General features: G+C 38.6%; 1 protein-coding gene across 1 annotated transcript in view; it reads right to left on the bottom strand.

Annotated features, from left to right (window-relative positions):
- Nucleotides 1-22,936, bottom strand: part of PIWIL2 (piwi like RNA-mediated gene silencing 2) — a 79,621-nt gene that overhangs the window by 45,728 nt on the left and 10,957 nt on the right. Inside the window, 5 exon segments of the mRNA XM_069075975.1 lie at nt 8,761-8,874; nt 9,235-9,315; nt 10,961-11,085; nt 11,567-11,684; nt 21,893-22,003. Coding sequence (XP_068932076.1) covers nt 8,761-8,874; nt 9,235-9,315; nt 10,961-11,085; nt 11,567-11,684; nt 21,893-22,003 — 549 coding nt within the window.

Consider the following 22,936-nt stretch of genomic DNA (forward strand, 5'->3'; position numbering starts at 1 on the left):
ATCTCCCTCCCTTCTTTCCCTCTACTATAGGATGTTTTTATGCCTCCTTGTGTGGCATAATTTACCTTTTTCTGCCTCCTCCTTTCCTCTTCTCTCATTACAATACCTTTGTATCCCTTAATAAGGTTATCATCAGATTAGTTCATTTATACCCACACCCTCTATCTATGTATATCCCTTTTAAATGTCTCGATAATTATATAAATCCCAATATCGACAGGTATCAGCTTCCCATACAGGGATATAAACAGTTTGCTCTTATTGAATCACAAGTTATGTGTGTGTGTGTGTTTTCCTTGTTTACCTCTTTATGTCTCTCTTGAGTACTGTATTTGGAGATCAAATTTTCCACTGAGCTCTGTCTGGCTTTTTCATCAGTAAAAGTCGGGAAGTCCCTTATTTTACTGAATGACCATCTTCTTGTCTGAAAGATTATGCTCAGTTTTGCTGGACAGTTGATCCTTGGTTGCAGTCCAAGCTCTTTTGCCTTATGAAATATCAAATTCCAATCCCTCCAGTCTTTTAATGTAGAAGCTGCTAGGTCCTGTGCAATCTAGACTGTAATTCCACATTATTTGAATTGTTTCTTTCTGGCTGTAGTATTATTTTCTGTATGTAGTATTTTCTCCTTGACCTTATAATTCTGGAACTTGGCTACTATATTTCTTGGCGTTTTCAATTTGGGACAGCTTTCAGGAGGAGTCCAGTGAATTTTTTCAATAACTATTTTACCCCCTGATTCTAGGACCTCAGGACAGTTTTCTTTGACAGTCTCTTGGGGGATGGTGTCCAGGTTGTTTTTTTCATCATGGCTTTCTGGCAGACCAATAATTCTTAGGTTGTCTCTCCTGGATCTGTTCTCCAGGTCAGTTGTTTTCCCAATGAGATATTTTACACTTTCTTCTAATTTTTCAATCTTTATGTTTTGTTTGACTGATTCTTGATGCATCATAGAGTCATTAGATTTGATTTGACTGATTCTAATTTTTAGTGAATTATTTTCCTGGGTTAATTTTTTTGGTTTTTGTTTGTTGTTTTTGAGGGAGGAAGGCAGGGCAAGTGGTGTTAAGTGACTTGCCCAAGGTCACATGGCTAGTAAGTGTTAAATGACTGAGGGCTATTTGAACTCAGGTCCTCCTGACTCCAGGGCTGGTGTTCTATTTACTGTGCCACCTAGCCGCCCCTCCACAGTTGTTTTTGAAGCTCCTTTTCCATATGTTAGATTTCATTTTTAGGGAGGTATTTTCTCCAGTTAGATTTTGAACCTCCTGTCCCAGTTCACAAATTTTACTTTTTAAAGATCTGTTTTCTTCAGTGAGATTTTTTTTCCATTTTGGTCTTCTATCTCTCTAATCTGGCTTTTAAAATATTTCTTGAACTCCTCCAAGAATGCTTTTTGGGCTTGAGACTAGTTCATAATTCCTCCTGTGGTCTCAGGTGTGAGTACAGAGTCCATGTTGTCCTCTGAATTTGGTTGTTCTTGCTCGCTATAATAAGATTCTATTGTTCTTATTCTAGATTTCACAGTTTTCTTCTTGCCCACTGTGATTGCCTATTTCCTCACTTTTAAAGCAGACTTCTACTTCTGGGGTACAGAAGGCTCTGACCCACACTTCTCAAGCTAGGAACTAGAGGCCTGGTTGTTGACTTTGTGTGCTGTAGCCTCTGGGTGTCTAGACTGAGGCCAAGGCCAAGACTCTTCAGTGTTTCCCCTGGGTTGCCCTGAGGCTCACAGAGTACAGTGTGAGGAAGGGGTAGTCTGGCCACTTCAGGTTTCTGTCTCTGTGCCCCTGGGCTACAGCTCAGGTAGGCTCAGCAGCTGGTGGCCTGCGCTAGTGTCTGCAGATTCCCTTGACTGTGCTAAGGCACACCTAGGCTTCTGTTAGCACTTGCTGGCTCTAGGCCCTTGGACTTAGGGATCTCTCACTGGTCAGCTGAGAGGGGGTTTCTGGGAGGCCTCCAGCCCTTTATTATCAGGCTCAGCACAGCTTCAGTCACACCCTTCCTCTAGGGCTCCCAAGCCTAAAGCTGTTTCCACTGTTTTAGGATTTTACACTGGGTGGAGCAATAATCTGGGGTCAGGATCAGGGAGGGGGATTAGAGCAGCTAAGGTTTATTCCACCATCTAGGCTCCTGGAAGTTCACGTAGGTGATTTTTAGACATACAGGCTGCAGGCTGATAGCCCCAGGAGAAGCTGCTATGGCTGCCATGGGCCCTGCGCTTTCTCTTACCCAGCTCTGACTGATCTTCTGTCTGGTGGTGAGACATCTGCAAATCACCCTTGGGGTGGGTGAATCCGCTGGCCCAGGCCTGCTCTCACTCTGCTGTGTTCTGGTCTCAGGTCCCTGTTGGTGCAGCCCCTGTGTGCTCCGCACTCCCCCTGCCCAGTCCTACGTGGGTGCTTTCCTAGACTGGGAATCTGCCATGCTCTGTCTCCCAGTGGATTCTGTCACTCTGAAATCCGTTCAGATTCACTTTTTGGAGGTTAGTGACGGAATTCACTGAGGAGCTCAGAAAAGTACCTGCTTACCTTCCACCAGCTTGGCTCTGCCCCAACCCCATATGATGTTGTTATACTTATGAATGTATAAGCAGTGCAAACAGCACACCAGACACTCAGAGGTCACTCAGAGACAGAGTAATTGGAGAAAACTAAAATGTGTCCACATGTCTTTAGGGCTTGAGCTACGTAGGTGTAAGTCAATGAGAAGAAAATAGAAGCTGAACCTGACCTAACCAGACTCATCCCAAAAGCCTGAGGTGGGTGTGTTGGCCTACTGCCCTTATCACTATCCCAAATGGGATAAGATCCTTAAGCCTTAGAAACAAAAGTTCCTACTCAAGGAAAGACACTTGGGTGAACCCAAAGAACCTGAGCATTATTTTCCTACAAATGTGGACAGTTGCTAGGTACACTCAGGAGCGGTATTTTAAAGAAAGCCATACTTTTTTACCAGGATCCTTGACTCTATCCTCACTGCTGGACTTCATTCAGTGGTGTTCAGAGGTTTTCCCCCCCAGGGGCTATGAATGGTGTTTTGAAAGCAAAAGATGGCATCCACCTGACAGTAAACAGGACTACTGCTTTTGCTAGGATACAGGTACCTTCTCTGTTTTGTATATGCATTTTTACTAACCCTTTTCTATGTTAATACCTTGGTATCCTGGATGCTCACAGAAGAGAATGCTCGGCTTTCTGAGGAGAACTGGAGTGAAGTAAAATTTATATATTTCTAATAAAATTTTTTTTCCTGGTGTGTGTGTGTGTGTGTGTTTGTGTAACAAAAGGCACAAGCCATCGAGTTAGTAATAACAAATTTTCAAGAAGGAATCATTTTGAAATGAATCCAGAACTTTGGTAGTGGGGCACAAGGTAGGTTTATTTATTTTTCCCTGATACCTGCATGGGGTCATCTTCCTCATCTTTCCACCAGATTCTGAATTCTGGGCTCTGAGAGGTGAACTTTTGCCTTATTTAGCCTGGAACCCAGGCTCCTTGTCACTTCCTGGTCATTTCCAAACCATAAGCATCTAGTTCTCTCCCTGTCCCTTCTAGTTCCCCTTTATAAACTGTCTCCCCCATTAGAATGTAAACTCATTGAGAGCAGGGACCATTTTGCTGGTTTGTATTAGGAGCCAGTGTTTAGCACAGGGTCTGCCACATAATAAACATTTAATAAATGCTTTATCATTTTTTTATTCATAAAGAATCTCTGGTTAGGAAACGTCCTTTACCAATAAAGACTAGCAACTGTTCTACAATTTATCATTTCAAGAGATGCCTGTGTCAAAGGCAGAATTTGAACCTAGTTCTTCCTTTCTTCAAGGGCAGATCTCTATCATACTGTCTCTTTGTTGTCTAAAAAAGTTTTTGATTTGATAAAGTAAAATAATGCCTTAAAAGGTTTTCTTATAACAAAGGATCTCCTGAGCATAGCAGAGATAACCTTGTTCAGTGACCCTCTGATCACTGAGATCATGCGAAGCATAAAATAAGACCTACGCTCACCAAATATGTTCACCACTGTCATGGAGGAGATTCAGTGCAGAGTCCAAATTGAAGGATTCCCTATGGATGGTGAGGTCCTCTAGTTGTGGCTGTTTGCAACTGACATTGTGAATGTTGCATCAAGCCCTGGAACACTACAGAACCTCCTAGATGAAATACATAGCCATTCCAAAGACTCAGGCCTAATTATCCACATAGGAAAAATAAGTGGATGAAGAATGATATTGTCCAGATGGTGACAGTTGTCTATGACAACTATGCCTCAAGCATCATAATGCAAATGAAGGACTTGGGCTTAGAATTAAACAGAAGGAGGGGAGTGGGCTGGATTGCCCACATGGCCATTTCTAAACCATAAGCTTATAGTCCTCCCCCTGCCCCTTCTATGAACTGTTTTCCCCCACTAGAATGTAAGCTTGTTGAGAGCAGGGACCATTTTGCTCCTTTAATCATCCTGAACTTGTCTTTGAAAAGAAGGCTGATCATTTTTTTAACACCAATATTCTACAAGTTGGTAGAATATAAGTGTGGAATGAGATATGCCATTTTAGACATAGCCAATGCATTCATTTGTTTTCCTTAATTGTGCTTATTTATTACAAGACAGTGTTCTATTTTGGGGGGGAGGAGGCAGTTATTGGGAAGTGACAGTGCTGTAAAAAAAAACTCAATGTACAAATAAAGCCAAGGTAACCAAGATTAAGAGGGAAATAGAAAATTGGGAAAGATTTTTTACAACCAGTGTCTTTGATAAAGGCCTCATTTCTAAAATATACAGAGAACTGAGTCAAATCTATAAGAACACAAATTATTCCCCAATTGATAAATGGTCATAGGATATGAACAGGCAGTTATCAGAAGAAGAAATTAAAGATATCTATAAGCATATGAAAAATCTAAATCACTATTGATTAGAGAAATGCAAATCAAAACAACTCTGAGGTATCACATCTCTCAGATTGGGTAAGATGAAAAAACAGGAAAATGATAAATGCTAGAGAGGATGTGGAAAAATTGGAACACTAATGCATTGTTGGTGGAGTTGTGAACTGATTCAACCATTCTTGAGAGCAATTTGGAACTATGCTCAAAGGGCTATAAAAATGTGCATACCCTTTGACCCAGCAACACCACTTCTAGGGCTGTATCCCAAAGAGATTGTAGAAGTGGGAGAGAGACCTGTATGTACAAAAATATTTACAGCAGCTCTTTTTGTGGTGGCAAAGAATTGGAAATCAAGGGGATGTCTATCAATTGGGGAATAGCTAAACAAGTTGTGATATATGAATGTAATGGAATACTATTGTGCTATAAGAAATGGGGAGCAGACAGACTCATAATAATCTGGAGAGACTTATATAAACTGATGTTGAGTGAGAAGAGAAGAACAAAATTACAGACACATCGTATCTGTGATGACTAACTTTGAATAATACAACTCCAAAAGACTCATGATGGAAGGAGATACCCATATCCAGAGGAAGAGCTGCGGAGTCTGAATGCAGATTGAAGCAGACTACTTGCTCGCTCTCTTTTTCTTATTTTGTTTTGTTTCCTCTTTCTGACTGTTTACCCTGTTGGTTATAATCCTTCTTTACAACTTCACTAATGTTTAATGTGAAGGTATTTGTAGATCCTATATTTGATTGAAGAGCTGTTAGACTGGTCTAACAGCTGGTGTAGGGGATAGTGAATTTGGTACAGAAAAAGGATCAGACTTCTTGTACTTGGCTACAAAGGCAGAAGAATTAAGGAAAATGAGTAGAAGTTGCAGAGAGGCAGACTTGGGACTGACAGAAGAGAAAACTTTCTCCTGTCTCAAGAGGTAGTGTGATCTAACTACAGGTTTCTCTGTAAGGAAAAGCTGAAAGAACGCTTGGAGATCTTGTAGAGAAGATCTTCATTCTTATATGGTCTCTGTGGTTCAACGAATTGGTTTCCAAAGTTGGGAGTACTGGGGGACAATGTGGGAAGCTGCGGCATGACTCTAATAGGTATATAATCAACCAATCAGAAGGTGGGAAAAGAAGTCACATCCCAGTCTTCCCTCAAAAGCCAATCATGGGGCTTGTCTCCAAGGCAACCACACTTGCACTCATAGTCATCTAAGCCTCCACCACTCTGCTCACTCCCCTAGCTTTCTCCCTCCTGTTCCAGAGTGAATCTGTCAGGGAAATTATAACTTTGTTCAGAGAATCCTCACCAGCAACAACTGTGCATATACCTTCATAAAATGCCATTCTTCCCCATTCTCTCCACCCCCTCTGAGCATACACATACCCTGCCCTATTGAAGCTATTACTTCATAGCTACAATAGAGTGAGTCAAAGCAAGCTTCAAGGTATGCACAGACTCTCTACAATCCAGCCATAACGTTCCTCACATAAGATGCTCCATCTCCCACCTCCAGTCCTTTGTATTGGCCATCCTCCATACCTAGAATGTTCTTCCTCCACACCTCCTAGAATGCCTGGTTTCCTTTCAGTTTCCTTCCACCTACTATGGAAGACATTTCCTGTTCCCATAAGTTATTACTGCCTTCTCCTATAAAGCTACTTTGATTTATGTACGTCTTAAGCAAACATACAGACACACACATATACACACATTTTTTTTCCATTAGAATGTGAGCTGCTTAAGAGAAAAAACTTTTACTTTTGTCTTTGTAACTTGAGGGCTCAGTACAGTGCCTGACTCATAGCAGGTGCTAAATAAATTCTTGGTGATTGATATCTAGAATGCAGATCAGGTGGATTAGTGAATCTGTGCCATCACACGTTTTAGCTATGGTTTCATCAGCACCCCAGAATCCCTCTGAAATTCTATCACACTTGCCTTGCCAATCTCCAATTCTGGATAATCCCTCTATTCCAATACCTAACTGGCTGTTGAAGGCTTTACTGTCACAAAACTATTCTCCACTAAGGCTGTTACAAATTCAAACTCTATGATCTCATCTAAACTTTCACTGATATACAACAACATTTTTATGCCTCCTTTATTAACTAGTCAGACTCCCCAGAGACTATTCCAAGCTCACATCTCAAAAGTTCATCTTATTCAAATAACAATTCCCATTTCACTGCAAAAATCAATGGTAGCCAACATAATAAGCTCAAATATTTTTTCCATACCTCAAAATTTCTCTTTACCCACCCTCTCCTGCCTCAACAGAAGACATGTTCCTTCATAATAAAGCTAATCTTTGGTTAAGTCAACAAGTATTTATTAAATGCCTACTGAATGATAGGCACGATGATAAACCCTGAGGAAACAAATTATTGTCATCTTTCCAGGACTCTTCTAATATAATCTAGCAATCACTCACTCCTATTGCTCTCTTTACCCTGTCTTTAAAAATGTTCAAGTCTCCCCATCTTTAAAAAAAAAAAGACAACAACAAAACAATTTTTTCTTTATCCTGTTAATTCCTTGAATACTAACTTTCTTTCACTGGGAAACTTCTTTCCTTTTTTCTAAAGTTTTATTGATGCTTGTTTACATCAGATATTTCCCAATATTGTCCCTCTCCCAACAGAAATCACTCCTTTATCATAAAGATAGTTAAGCAAAACCAACTGATAGTGTACAAGCAACATCTGACACTATCAGTCCTCCACCTTTCTAGTGAGAAAGGACAAAGAAGTCTCACCCCTTTGGAACCAATAGCGTTCATTTGAGGTCAGCGACCTTTTAGTGTCATTTTCATTTACACTGCTGTAGTCATTGTAATAATTCTCCTAGTTTTGTTTACTATACTCTGCATTAGTTCCTATGTCTTCCCATGTTTCTCTGAATTCTTCATATTCATAATTTTTTTACAATTCAATAATTTTCTATTTGTATACCAGTTCCTTTAGCCATTCACCAATCAATAGCCACCTACTTTCTTTCCAATATTTTGCTACCATAACAAGTATTGCTGCACATTTATTGATATACATAGGAAGTTCTTTTTCTTCCTGCCTTTGATCTTCTCAGGGGTCCAATAGTGTGATCAATAGATCAAAGTATCTTAATAACTTAGTAACCTGTTTCTTATAATTCCAAATAATTTTCCAAAATGTCTGGAATCAATCCCCAACTCCAGTAGTGCATTAGCGTGCTCATCTTCCCCAAACAGTCCTAGTACTATTTCTTTTTTTTTTTTAAGCAATTGGGGTTAAGTAACTTGCTCAAGGTTACACAGCCAGGTGTTTCTGGGTGTGGTGCTAAGTGTCTGAGCCTGGATTCGATCCCCAGGTCATCTCGACACTGGGGCCGCTGCTCTTACTCGCTGAGCCACCTGGCCGCCCCCCTCGTACTAGTTCTTTATTTTATCATCTATCACCTTGATGTGTATGAAATGAAAGCTCAGTTGATTTAATGCATTTTCTTTCATTATTTTGGTACATTTCTTCATATGACTGTTGTTGGTTTACAACTCTTCTTTTGATAACTGTTTATATCCTTTGATGACTTATCAGAGAATGATTCTCAGTCTTAGAATAGAATAGATATATGTGAGAAATTCTTATAATCCTTGGATTCTCAGGCTCTTATTCAAGCACTGCCAAACTGAGAAGAGTAACTTATTCTATCAATATCTGCTTCTCCATGGCATCCTACCAATCTGCTCCTTTATCCCTTGTCATCTGGCTTCTATCTCCACCACCATTACACATACTAGGTTTCTTCTTAAAGATCACTAATAATTCTTAATTGCTAAATTGAATAGCCTTTTTTCAGTCCCATCATCTCATTCACTCACATAACATCCAACACTGAATCATTTCGAATGACTTTGTGGGAGACATCAGCCAGCAGGAATAGTCCTCCATCTGTCCGTCTGATACTAGCTGCATAGCCGGGCCAGATCTGCAACCTTAAATGAGAAAAAAAACCCAAAAATCAAAAACCAAAAACAAGTGCTCTTTAATCCAGATTGCAAAAAGACTAACACTTTCATCTTCACATTTAAAACAATGATACTAGACAGAGACTGCTGCTCCCTTGTAACAATATGATGGAATTTGATAAATGACAAAGTTAAATCTAATATCAGTTTGATTTTACTTTAAAAATGTGAAAGGAAAGCATTTGATTAGATTTTATAAAATTTTGTCTTATCATTCCATTATTCATTCTGTTTTTATAATCAACAAACTATAATATTCTAAAGTCTAAAAAAGAAAAAAGCATCTGTGAAGAACACTCAAAAAAATGAGAAATATATGTTACCAACCTGTGCTGTTGTAGTAGCATAGCACTTGAAGGGTCATAGAAATTTCTTCCCACAAGTTTCATATCTAAAAGTTTCATTACCCTACCAAAAGAAAACTCCAGGATAAGTGCTCTGGCAGAGAACAATTAATTCCCAAGTCTACAAGGTCTTCCTCTGTCCCATAAATAACAACTTTTATACAGTTGAAATAGACTTCCAAAAGATAAATGAAAGTCACTGATATACTCATCTTGAGGCAGAAGTGTGTGTGTGTCACACAAATACACATTTATGTATGCATGTCTGTGTATAGGTATAAAATCTTATTGTTATTGAGAATCTCCCCCTTTTATCAAGAAAATCATCTGTTATAATGTAGATTTTAAAAATTTTTTTGCTTTTTGGAGGGCAATTGGGGTTAAGTGACTTGCCCAAGGTCACACGGCTAGTTTTTGTGTTAAGTGTCTGAGGCTGGATTTGAACTCAGTACCTCCTGACTTGAGGGTGGGTGCTCTATTCACTGTGCCACCTAGCTGCTCCATTATAATGTAGATTTTTAAAAGAGGAAAAAAGTAGTTCAACAAAACTAATTAACTTTATATATATAAATTTGGTGTAACTTATTTACACACATTATGTATATTTGGTGTAACTTCATGGCTAATAATTTGCCATAATAAAATGAGATATACATTTTGGTGCAACCTCACTGCTAGTAATTCACCATAAAAAAATTCAATCTACTTCCCTACTTGGTAGAATATAATTGTCTATCGTTACTAGAAAAGAATAGAAGAGCATTCACTTTTGAGTTTTTTAATCCATCACTTTTTTCCCTAGAAAAGGAAAAAAAATCCTCTACTAAAAAATAAAGAAAGCTATTGCCAATTATCAAACAGAAAATGGAAATGGCATTCTAGCAAACTGAAAAAAGGTAGTATATTAGTAGGATGGTCTTAGGAAGGTTACACACATTCTTAAAATAAAGAGAAAGCAAGTAAGAGTGGTCATTAAAAATCTCCAAAAAATATAATGCAAAGCATAGATGATGTGCTGAACTGCTCCCTCCCCCCTTTTAAAAATCTTTACAAGGGATGCACTGATGGATAGAAGAGAATGGATACATTCATAAAGAATATCAATGAAAATAAGATTTTTTTTAAATCTCCAGGAAAAATTAATATAATTAAGGAGAAATATTTTGGTAGATATTTCTACATGCCATTTCCAAGGGTGGTTATGTACATATATGAATGTGTGTTTTATATATATTAATTTCAAGAATCCCTTCTGGAACCCAAAAGACCCATGTTTCCTTACCTCACTAATCCAAAACTTGTTTTCATAGACCTAACTCTCCTTACTGGGCTTTTTGAGACAACAATCCTTAACTGAGACAGAATCAGTTTCATCCTTTCTAACTGTTCAAAACTTTTAAGCCCAAGCTGCAGGTAATGCTAACCATCCTCCTCAAGAACATTAGTATTGCACCAGCCCTGGAGTCAGGAGGACCTGAGTTCAAATATGGCCTCAGAAACTTAAAACTTACTAGCTGTGTGACCTTGAGCAAGTCACTTAATCCCAAATGCCCTGCCTTCCCCCTCCAAAAAGGAAAGAAAAAAAAAAAGAACATTAATATTAACTTGAAAAGGAGACTAAAGACAAATAAATTAAAAGCACAAAAGTGTCCAGGTAGCCTAATACTTCTAGGAGAACAAGTACTACTTTATTCCCAACTGGTTCTCACCGTCGGAAAACAACATTGTAGAAAGGAATACACAAGTCAGAGCTGGGTTCCAAGATCTTGGTCATCTGAATTTTGATGCTGATCTCAGTACCATCAGTCTTCCTCTGACTCTTCAACTCAACAGCCTAACAAGAAATAAAACTCAAATGAAAATTGTAAATGGCAAGTTCCCAAGCCTTAACATATTCTAATTGTCTTACACATAAATTATAGCAAACACTACTAAGCAAAACCATAGCTGGATTTGAAAAATTCTTAAGCTCCAGGAGAGCTCATTTAAACATTACCCACATTCCCAAAGTAATAAAAATCCACAATCAAGAGCTGAAGCAGGACTGCATTAGGGTTAGGGATTCAAAATAAATCTCAATTCCTAGATGCAAAAATTACCAACCATTTTTCTAGAACAAGAAGGTACACCTGGATTTACTATTCATGTGGATACCTTGCATATGCAATAACTTCCAGGCTATTCTCTACAAAAGTCTTCTCAAAAATTAGTTAGAATTTACAAATAAATATTCAAAGACTACAGGTTTTCCCACCATTCAAACCACATGATTACACCTAGATTTCCATTTAAAGAACAATGCCTCTATGTCTCACTTGCTGAAGTCTAATGGGCAGATAGAGGATGGATCCATCAAAAGCAGTGACATCTCCAGTGACGGATCGATGGTCCTTCAACATGCCAAACCTCATACTCTTGCATTCCACATTGGGGCTAGGAATCAAGCAAAGGGTTCAAATTCAATTTGAGTGGAAAAAGTATCATTTCTTACATTATCACTAGTAAGAGGCAGTCATGTTCATAACTGCTGCCCCATCTAGTGGCTACACAAACCATTCATGACAAAGCTGTGATAAAGTTTAGTGCGATATTCTTAAATAAACAAGAAAATCAGAAACCAAGCAAATAATACTCATTTGGCTATATGTGAAGCGCAAAACTGGGTTAGATACAAAGATAATTAAAATAATCAATTCCATAAACATTTACTTAACTACCTCCTATCAAGTATCTTCAAAGATAGAAAAAAAAACAGTTCTCAAGGAGCTGGGAAAGTACAAAATACACTTAGAAAAGCAAATACAATGTATATAATGTACATAACAAAGTAATATGGGAGGATAGTCAGTCGGTCAATAGGCATTTATTAAGCATCTACTATGTGCCAAGCCCTGTGCTGGGCACTGGGGATTCCAAGAAAGGCAAGGACAATTCTTGTTCTCAAGTTTACAACCTGACAGGGAGACAATTTGCTGACAACTATGTACAAATAAGCCATATGCAGGATAAATAGGACATTAACAGAGGGAAAGCATGAGAGTAAAGAGGCATTGGGAAAAGCTTCTTATAGAAGCTGAGACATGAAGGAAGCCAAAAAGATGAGGAGAGTGTTCCAGGCACAGTGGCACAGTCAGAGAAAATGCACAGAGATGAAAAACGGCGCATCTTGTTTGGACAACAGAAAGAGGCTGGTGTTGCTGAACAGAAAGCTATTTGATGGTAGAGTTTACGGGTGGGCAAGAGTGTAATAAGACTGGAAAGGTAGGCAGGGCAGGGGCCAGGTCACTGAATGCCAAACAGATGGTTCTGTATTTGATCCTTGAAGTAATGGGAAACTGCTGATTAGAGTTTGTTGAATAGGGGAGCGACATGGATTGGACCTGCATTTTAGAAAAATCACTTTGATAGAAGAACAGAAGATGGACTAGAATGGAGAGAGATTTATGACAGGGGGACCAACCAGCAGGTAATTGCAATAGTCTAGGTGTGAGGAAATGAGAACCTGTACCAGGGTGGTGGCAATATCAGAGGAGAGAGGGGATATAGAGAGATACAGCAAAGGTAAAATTGACAGGCCTTAGCAACAAATTAGATGTGTGTGTGTGTGGGGAAGATAGAGGAGGGTGGTTTGAAAGATAGTGAGGAGTCAAGATGATACTTATGATGCAGGTCTGGGTAAATGGAAGAACACACATCCAATAAGTTGAGTCTGGAGTTGTACAAGAAGAGACTGGACTGCATTGCCTTTAGGAAACTGCAAGGATAGTTCTACAAACTATGGGTGTTGGGAAATGCATCCTATAGGGTGAGATCAGGGGTGAACCTTAAAGGAAGGTAAGGATTCTAAGAGATGTTAGGAAGAAGAGAAAGTATTTGAGGAATGGGGAACAGCAAGGAGACTAAAGACGGACTGTCAGGTTCAGAGAACCACAAGTAGGCTAGTTTGGATCGAAAGGGAACATGAGAAGAGGAATAATATGAAACTGATCTAGAAAAGTATGCTGGAGCCAAAGTATGAATACCCAGTTGGGACCCACTGAAGATTCTTGAATAAGAGTGACTGGGACAGACTGATGCTTTAGACAGATTAATGTGGCAGCTGTGTGGAGGGAGAGACTGGAAGCAATGGGAAGGCTGGACAAGAAAAAGTCAAGAGAGGAATCAAAGAGATGGGTCACTGAATAGGGCAGAGAAGCATTTTTTTTTTTGCTTTTTGGAGGGCAATTGGGGTTAAGTGACTTGCCCAAGGTCACACAGCTAGTTTTTGTGTTAAGTGTCTGAGGCTGGATTTGAACTCAGGTACTCCTGTCTCCAGGGTCAGTGCTCTATTCACTGCGCCACCTAGCCGCCCCGAGAGAAGCACTTAGGACTAGATCATAATCCCTAGAATCGTCCTTGCCCTAAGGTACCTTACAATTTAAAAGCAAGCTTTGGGGGAACAAAAATTGGGTGAAATGTGGCAACGAAGAGAAAGTAGATCATATTCATTATTTATGTGAACCATAACAAAATAGTATAGGGGTGGCTAGGTGGTGCAGTGACCTTGGGCAAGTCACTTAACCCCAATTGCCCCACCAAAAAAACCCCCACAACATACTATAATGCAGAACAGAATATAGTATAGAGTGCTATTTCAGGTCTAGAGAAGGGAGGTTTATTTCTGATGAGGGAGATCAGTGACAATTTTTAGGAAAGAGGCAGTATTTGAGCTGGGTTTTTAGACATGAGTAGAATTTCAAAAACAGCTGGGGGAAGATGGGAAAGCATTCAGGTTCAGGGGACAGTATGAACAAAGGCACAAAGGTGAATATGACAAGTGGTTCAGTGTGGTTGAAGCACAGAGTTCGTGGAAGGGAGCAGAGAAAGATGATCCTAGAAAGTAAGGAAGCCCCAGAATGTGAAGATCCTTGATTGTCAGGCTAAAGAGTTTGAACTCTGTCCTTTAAGCAGTAGGAGCCACTGAAGATTATTGTGTAGGAATAACATAACTAGATCTGTATCAAAGGAGGAATGACCTGGCAGTTGTATGAAGGATTATTATATTATAATGATCCAGGCAGATGGCTATGGGGCTCTTTTAACCCTAGGACCAAAGGTATCACATTTAATAACTTTGATTACACCCTGGACTCTACAAGGAAGGCAGCATTAGAAGGAAAGAACATATTTCACCTCTGATATTTGTTACCTGTATGGCCTTGGACAAGTCATAACCTCCCAGAGTCTCATTTTCCCTGAACTGCAAAAGGAAGGGGGCTAGACTATATGGCCTCTGAGGCTCTAGATTTATGAACACAGAAGGCAGGCATTCTATGAGCCTGCCAATAACCCAAGCTAAAGAGTGAAGCATGTTGAAAGATATGAAGGTAAGATCCTAAAGGAAATTCAAAGCTGGTAACTTCAGACAGATTTTTCCCAAGACTGAAATCTCATGGACCAGAAGGATTACTTCAAGGGGCTAAAAGTCACCTCCTCCTAAAAAACTGCAGATACAAAGTGTCCTGTATCCTACCCACGTTCTTAAATCCACTATAAGTAGATACTCAGCAATTCTATTATTCTCCTCTTCTTGAGTCCCTAGTATACTCACTGTAGCTGCTTTAATAAGTATTTATCCTTAAATTTCCAAATACTTTTTGATTCTTTCCACAATTCTTACTTTCAGATGAATTAACTTTTTATTTTACAGAGATCCAGGTCATTTTGATTAAAGTGCCCTCACCATATTTTTCTTCTACCTAATCTGTTGCTACGTCAATTTTTTAATCCTTCCTTCTAGTCTTGGAGGACAAGAGGCTCCTCCCATTCTTCAAGCCTAACCTTATCATTTATGCTAATGAATCCATCCAGTTTCTGACAGGAGCAAAGATCTGGCTCCTAAACTTACTGTTCTTAGTAAGTTACTTAGTAGAGACTTACTGTCTCTAGCAATCTCCAATCCCACCCCTTTGCCTGTAAAGAATCTTTGACAAAATATTCTTTTTAAAAGATACCCTGATAAAAATGGTTTTCTATAATATTACTGATCACCCTAGCTTATTAAGTGCCCACTATGCATCAGGCACTGTGCCAAGTGCTGGCAATATAAATACAAGCAGAAAGGCAGACCCTGTCCCCATCCTCAAGGAGATTACACTCTAATGGGGGAAGACAAGACATGAAGGGAGATTGGGGAGTGTGGGGGGAGAGGGGAGAAAAGAGAAGAAAGCAACCAGCAAGTAGAAAAAGCTCAAATGGTCTGGACTGTAGCCTGAAGAATAAAGATATGACTGGCTTGGCCATCTTCCTTAAAATAGTGGTTCTGGAAGGAACCTGCCAATCAGAGGCAGATGTCACAGGACCCAGAGGGTCCTTCCAATGGGAGAAGTCCAGGGGTGGCGTAAGCTTCCAGGGTTAAGAGGTTTCTATGACCTGATAGAGAAAGTCTGGAGAATCAATAGGGCAGCTGGGAGAGGAATGAAAACTTAACTTAAAATCTTGTCTTGTCCCCTGGTCTTCAGATCTTCTCTACTCATTCAAACTTAGAATCTGAAAGTCATTCTTGACTTCTAATATCAAATCAATCATCAAGCCTCATCAATTTTTTGTCCCAAATTTATCCCTTCAGAATTCATTGTCTTCACTGAAACCCTTACCCCTTCAAGAATTGCTACAATGGTCTCCTCAGTGATTCCTTATCTCCTGTTATGTCCTTCCTCCAACCATATTGCTCCATCACTGTTTATTACCCTATTCCTATGCATGAGAGCTTCAAATAAAAGAAACTGATGAGGCTACTGAGTTTGGGTTTCAATAATTTTCTCTGCAGTATCTGATATGGGAGACCATGGTGATAGAATGCATAAACATGGATTAAAATTTAATATCCAGGAAGACTGAGAGAAGTGGAACTGCCAATCAGGGAGGGAGTGGGAAAGATGTAAGGCAACACAACTGAAATCATATAAAATTTAAAAGCTTTTGCAAGAACAAGAACAATGCAACTAAAATGAGAAAAACTATCAAATGGGAAATCACTTGGGAAAAATAAAATGGAAGTCAAATGGGAAAAAAATCACTGCATCACATATCTTGAATAAATATCAGATATGGAGGTAATTGACAAATATTAAGAGACTTTCCCCAGTAAGTGTTGAAAGGATATGAATGCTTTTTTCAAAATAAGAGTTGCAAACCATAAAAAAACATTCTGTATTAAGAGAAATATGAAATATTACATGTTAAGAGAATACATATTAAATATTAATATTAAGAGATGCACATTAAAACAACTGAGGTTTCATTTCACAGCCATCAAATTGGCAAAGATAATAAAAGCAAAAGTGCTGTAGAAACCATTTGAGAAATGCAAATACACTAATGCATTGAACCTGAATTAAAAGCAATAACTAATACTGGTTCCAGAAGCCAAATGATGAAACACATCTTCCTCATCTCTCTTGAGAAGTGGGATATTACTGGTGTCAAATGCTGTATATACCATCAGATACGGTCTATTTTTTAACTGGTTTTGCTTAATTTGTTTCTTTGTGATGAGGGAAGACTCTATATAAAATAAGGAGATGATACAGGGACATGTCTATGGTATAAAAGCCCAAAGACATAAAGAAATAAGGTAACCGAGGCAGAATTTTGTTTTGTTTTTTTAAAGGTAGAAGGATACTATAGTAAGCAAAATCTTGCCCTTATTCATTCTCCTACATAAAAAGATCTACGACTGGCTACTTAATACAAATAGGATAAAAAGAACACTTCTTTCATGGGGCATTTGATAGCCTCTACAATCTAGCTCCAGATCCTTATTTCACAATTACCTTTCACCCTTCTTTCAAGGGCTGACTCTACCAATTTGGAATACAAGCTGTTCCCTCACTCCACATGCCATCTCCAGTCTCTGTTCATTCATGGAGGTATTCCTCCATGCCTGGAATATGTTCTCTCATCACTACCTAACAGAACCTTTTTTTTTTTCTTTCAGAGTTCAGCTCAGGTGCCAATTATTCAAAAACAAAAACTTCAATGATCTTCCAGGTGAAATTATTCTTTATTTCCTCAAATTTTCTTAGAATGCTCTGTCTAGAAGTCTCCTCTGCCTCCATTATATATACCTTGTATGATTGTCAGGGTACACATTATACAAGCCTTTGTACAATGTAAATTACTTGAGGGCAAGGACTGTTTATCAATTCAAGAAGTGTTCATTTCTATATCCTGTGTTTAGCACAGTGGCTGGCACATAGTATATACACTTAATAATGTTTAACTGAATTCAACTAGAAAAATGGCTGAACACATTGCAATGGTATACCAAATGGAATAGTTATTTTCCTACTAAAAATGACAAAGAAAGGCTATAAAACTATAAAATAATTCAGAAGGAATAAAGTAGAATTTGAAAAGCTTACAGAGACTGGAAGCAGGTACAATACTTCCAGTTAACATAATTTGCTAAAGTAGGTAATTTTCCTAAAATGGGATCCATAATCACCCAAAAGCATTTAGTCTAATCACACTGAAAAAATCAAATACATGAAGAATGGTTATTGTCCAGACAATGACATGCAATTGAATGGATGGTCCATGGAACTAGTCCATTACTACATACACATTGGACAGACACTGAAAATAGACAATGAATGCAGCTCAGAACTGAAGAGAAGGAAGAAAAGAGGATGAATTACAGTGGGAAATTGTGCAGTGCCTTTGGCAACTAGAAATTTCCCCTTGAAACAAAGCACCTCATCCTTCCCATCCTTCCCACTCAAAAAGCCCCAAAGTCTATATTTCTAACACCAATTTTTCTTTGATAATACTTTGTGGTCACAAATCATGAAAGCCCGCAGTCTCCAAAATATTAGAGTTGTAGGCATTCCAAAGGGCAATGGAAAGATTACATGATGGGCATAAAAAGACTGAAATATTATTGGGCACGTTAAGTCATACATAGGATACTTTAAAGTTATACACAAGCAGACAATGAGATAGGTTTCTTAAGTAGCAAGACTAATGGATAATAATAGGCAATGTGAAACACATATATTCAATCAGTCAACAAAAAATAAATATGTGTGTGCCCAGGCACTGTGCTAGATGCTGGGAACAAAAAGACAAACATGAAATAGTCCTTGTCCCTAAGAAGCTTATGTTCCAACTGAAGAGACAACACACACATCCAGTGGAATGGGCATTACTTGGGATGAATAATCATTTTAATATGGCTTCATTCTGTGACAGCAATGGGTATATGAGTGTATGCTTCTAATGACACCCAGGCTGATTCAGAACATTTGGTACTGAGCAGATGAACCTGGGTTGAATGGATTCTCTCACCTTCAAACAGTTTTTTTGTCAGCTGAATGCTAGTTTTTTGTGCCATACACATAAGTTTCATGTCTTTCCTTTGCCGGTTCTTAAAAATAGCTATTACTAGAATGGTTGAATCCATCCTACTGCAGGGCACAGACTGTGTATGAATAAGCAAGCACTAAGACCTGGGGGAGTCAGAGAAGGTGATGGGAAGAGGACTGAGCCCAGCCTCGAGGAGATGGTCCGACCGGAGGCAAGATTGTGGATGTTCTTAAATGTCAGACTGAGGAATTTGTGTTTATCCTACAGGCAAGGTTTTTGGACAGGATAATGAAATAGTCCAACCTGTGTCTTAGGGAGATTATTTTAGCAGCTGTGCATAGGATGGATTGGAGAAGGTAGTGGTTGTGTGAGCAGAGAGGTGACCAAAATGCCATTCTCATGTAAAAAGTTGTGATTACATGGCTTAAATGTTTTAATTAAAAAAAAATTAAAGACACTGATGAGTCATTTTTTAAACTGTGGTGCAGAAGATAGAAATAACATCTTTATCTTACTTGGAACCTAGGCTTCAAATACTTTACTGTTATTTTAGTTTTCCTTTTAAAAAATATTTTATTAAGGCTTACAATGTCTTCTATTACTTTTGCCCAACCTCGAGTTTAGTAAAAGCTAACTCTAATATTCAGTCAAAAGATGGACATGGGAAGATCTTCCTCTGGACCTCAAACAAGTTGGGGAAAAAAACTGATTCAAGTTCTATGACATAATTTCTGTGGGTCTTCTAGTGGCTTGAAGTAGTTGGGGCTTTCTTTCCCCAACTGTGACAGTGTTAAGAGTTTATACTGAAGTAAAAAAATTTTAATCTTTGATGGGTACTTCCTTGCTTGAAACCTATAGACTCTCTGAATATCACAGCTGGTCTTCAATAAATATCTTCTACTGTAGTAAGTGTGTTGGTTGAGTCTATTGATTCAGGTTTCCTATTGTATTCTTCATATTGGTAATTTTCTTCATTATGTCTTTACGTTTTTTTAAAAAAAATTCTTTTTGGGGCGGCTAGGTGGCACAGTGAATAGAGCACCAGCCTTGGAGTCAGGAGGACCTGAGTTCAAATCTGGCCTCAAACACAACACTTAATAGCCGTGTGACCTTGGGCAAGTCACTTAACCCCAATTGCCCAGCCTTCCCCCCTCCAAAAAAACTTCTTTTAATTCTAGCTCTGTTTCCTCTCTTGATTTTTAAAATTTTCATTCTTTGGCCTTGTTATTTTCTTACTCATGCTAATTCTTGCTTAAATTTCTTTCTTCTTCTGAGGACATTTAAGAATATCTCATATTGGACGTTTTGCCATCAAAATTGTTTCTGGTACCTTAAGCTGGGTTAGTAGCTCTACGGTATTTTTTAAACTATTAGGATTTTGCTTGGCTCATTCATTTTGGATGGCTTTTATTTACTCATAGTTTTTAAACCATTTTTCTTTTATTTGTAGGGGGTTTTTTGAGGGGTTGGGAGAATTTATGATGAGGAAAACCTGGTTCTCTTCAAAAACCTCATTCCATCATCATGACCAGAATGCATCAAAAACTGCCTCTTGCTAAGGCAGACCTGGAATTCAAGCTGGTCTAACTATTTTCTTGTTGCCAGAAAAAGGAGGGTAGATATTTACATTTTTATCTTCTACAATATTTTATGAGAAAGATCAGGCTACCTCTTATTCCCCCTAATCCCACTCCTCAACAGAAATCTTTTGATCCAGACCCAGCTGGCATTTTCATTGTCCCCTAAATCTGTTTATCACTATTTCTTAATCTTTACTTGATATTTAGCATTCAAGGGTTTGTTGTGCCTTCCCTTACACTCTCTGCCTATTCACATCTTACTTATCTTTTAATCAAGCCTTCCCTTTTAAACAAAGCTTTTCCTCACAACTCTACACTGATGTCTCCTTTCTTCTTGACCTCTCATCACACTTTCTGTCTCTACCACACCTTTTGGACACTTAGTCGAATAATTATGTGAGAAATGAAGATCTCTGCAAAAGGTGGTTCATAGCAGATACATTGGATGTAGTTTATTGATTGTAATAGTTTGAACACTCCAAATTAGAGATTGGATAGTATGAATCAGCTGACTGGGAGGTCCATATTCTGATTTGTTTGGAGATGAAAACGGCCCAGGATTGTTAGTTCTAGTAGATGGAGGATTTGTGCTTCTGTTATATCAAGTGATGAGAATTATGAATAAGCAGCTCTTTAACTGAACTGTGTGTGTACATGTCTTACTTCTCCCAATAAGATTGGAAGATATTTAAAAGAAGAGGCTACCTTTGCATCCCACCCAAGTTATTAACCTGCACTGTTAGGTTAATAACAAATACTAGTCCAATTAAGCCAAACAGGGAAAGATGCTTATACTGTGGCAATGTATTTGCAACAGATAATATACTAGATCACAGAAAGGAACCCATAACCAGCCCCAGGATCCTGTACCTGTGCATTTAGTGGGTAATCTTTTGCAGGTTTGACCAAAGTCCAGGTATGGTATGGTCAGAGTGCCCCCTAAACACAGGCTGTGCCCAACTTTGATCTTCTTCAATATACAAAAGCAGTATCTCAGTCTGCTAACCTGAGATCAATCATTTCAGTTCTTAGAGTGTAAAAGAAATCTTTGTACTACTATAAAATGAGGCACATACATACACACAATGCACACAGTAAAGTAAGATGTTTAGAGTTTAAGAATAAGGATGACAACATTAGCAATTATCTCAGGACTCTTTCCATTTCTTCAACTTGTCTTTAATTTTTCAGTCTTCCCCTCTTTTCCAAAATCAGGTCCCCAAAACTACCCATACTTGTCCCAGAGGACAAGGACTCAGGAGACTGAAAGGTCCTCTCCCTTTAACCCTCCTCTGTGCCATACAACAGGCCTCATTTTTGTTACCCTATTTCTCCATAACTTTAGAGCTGGTCTCCTACCCATCCAGGGCAAGGGAGTAATATAAACAAAAACTATCACATCCAGTCTTCAGTTATTTTTCTTATACTGTTTCACATATGAAACTGAAGTTAAAAAACAATCACCTTACCAACTAGACATACTGAGAGAACTAATAACAATTTAATTAATTTTCAAGATGTAAGAATGGGAAAATAGTCTGAGCTCCTAAAAGAAGGAGCACCATAAAGATTTTTTCTATAAAGCAAAATCTATAATTTTTACTTACTATGACTGCCCCATATCATTTCAAGGTGTAGGAGAGATCAGAGGAATTGCACACAATATTATTCTCCATTTTAGAAGGCACCAAAGAGAAAAAAATCTGCCATTACCTGAAAGTCACATGATACTGATACACAGCTTCATTCTGACAGTGTATTTTGACTAGGTTCAATCCCAAAAGTTGGGGGGTTCCTTTTGATCCTTGTTTCACAAGGGGCTCTCTGGGAAAAAATATATACATCAACAAAACAACACAAGAATAGACAAGCTGAAGAAAGTAAGAACATGTCATGACTTTGCTTAGATATCTAAGAAATCATAGCATCCAGATGCAAGTTTTGAACCACAATATTAGGAGACACATTCTTAGCAGAATCTCTTTTGAAAATTCAATTCAAAAAGCATTTTTTAAGCACCTAACATGGGTGGACCACCATGCTAGGCTCTGGAGGATACAAAGTTAAAAAAAAACACTCCCTGCCCACAAGGAGTTTACAGTCTAGCAAAGGGATAATACATATACCTATAGCTATAACATACAATATTACATTCTAAGTACATTAGAGAAATGCAAAACAAAGGCCATCACAGAGGGTAGAACCAACCCTAAGAAGCAGGATTGCCCTTCTATTTGAACATTACAGGGAGGCAACACGGCATAATGAACAGATAGGTGGCCTCAGCGTCAACAAGACCTGGAATCATGGCCAATCTCTACACTAGCTGGCTGTGACCCTGGCACCTTATCTATCAGGGCTCCAGGCAAAGACAATGAGGTTCAGAGATGGTGCAAATCTGTACTAACCAAGGGAGCTTCCCCATCTAAGAGCGCCATGTGATTAATGAAATAACAGGTCCAGTCTCAACCCTTAGCTCTATGAGTACTACAATTGAATTTAGTTGGGTTTCAGAATAAATTCACAAAGAAGGATTTCAGCAATGTTTTCCTCCCTCCCCCAGTTAACTTCTCCAATTTGGTAATCAGGACAAGGAATTCCTCCTCTACAAGTCCTACTACACTGCTTCCTTTGGTGTAGAGGTAATCCCTAGGTTATCTAGAAAGACTTTTAACAACAGGCCTGGAGACTGTATATATGTCATCTTAAGACCAGACTAGTTAAGTTTGTAGATGATTATCAACAGAAGGTGATGAT

The sequence above is a fragment of the Petaurus breviceps genome, unplaced genomic scaffold (assembly GCF_028583685.1).
Source record: "Petaurus breviceps papuanus isolate PSGF00001 unplaced genomic scaffold, PetGlider_PUasm1.0 90919, whole genome shotgun sequence".
Lineage (NCBI taxonomy): Eukaryota > Metazoa > Chordata > Mammalia > Diprotodontia > Petauridae > Petaurus > Petaurus breviceps.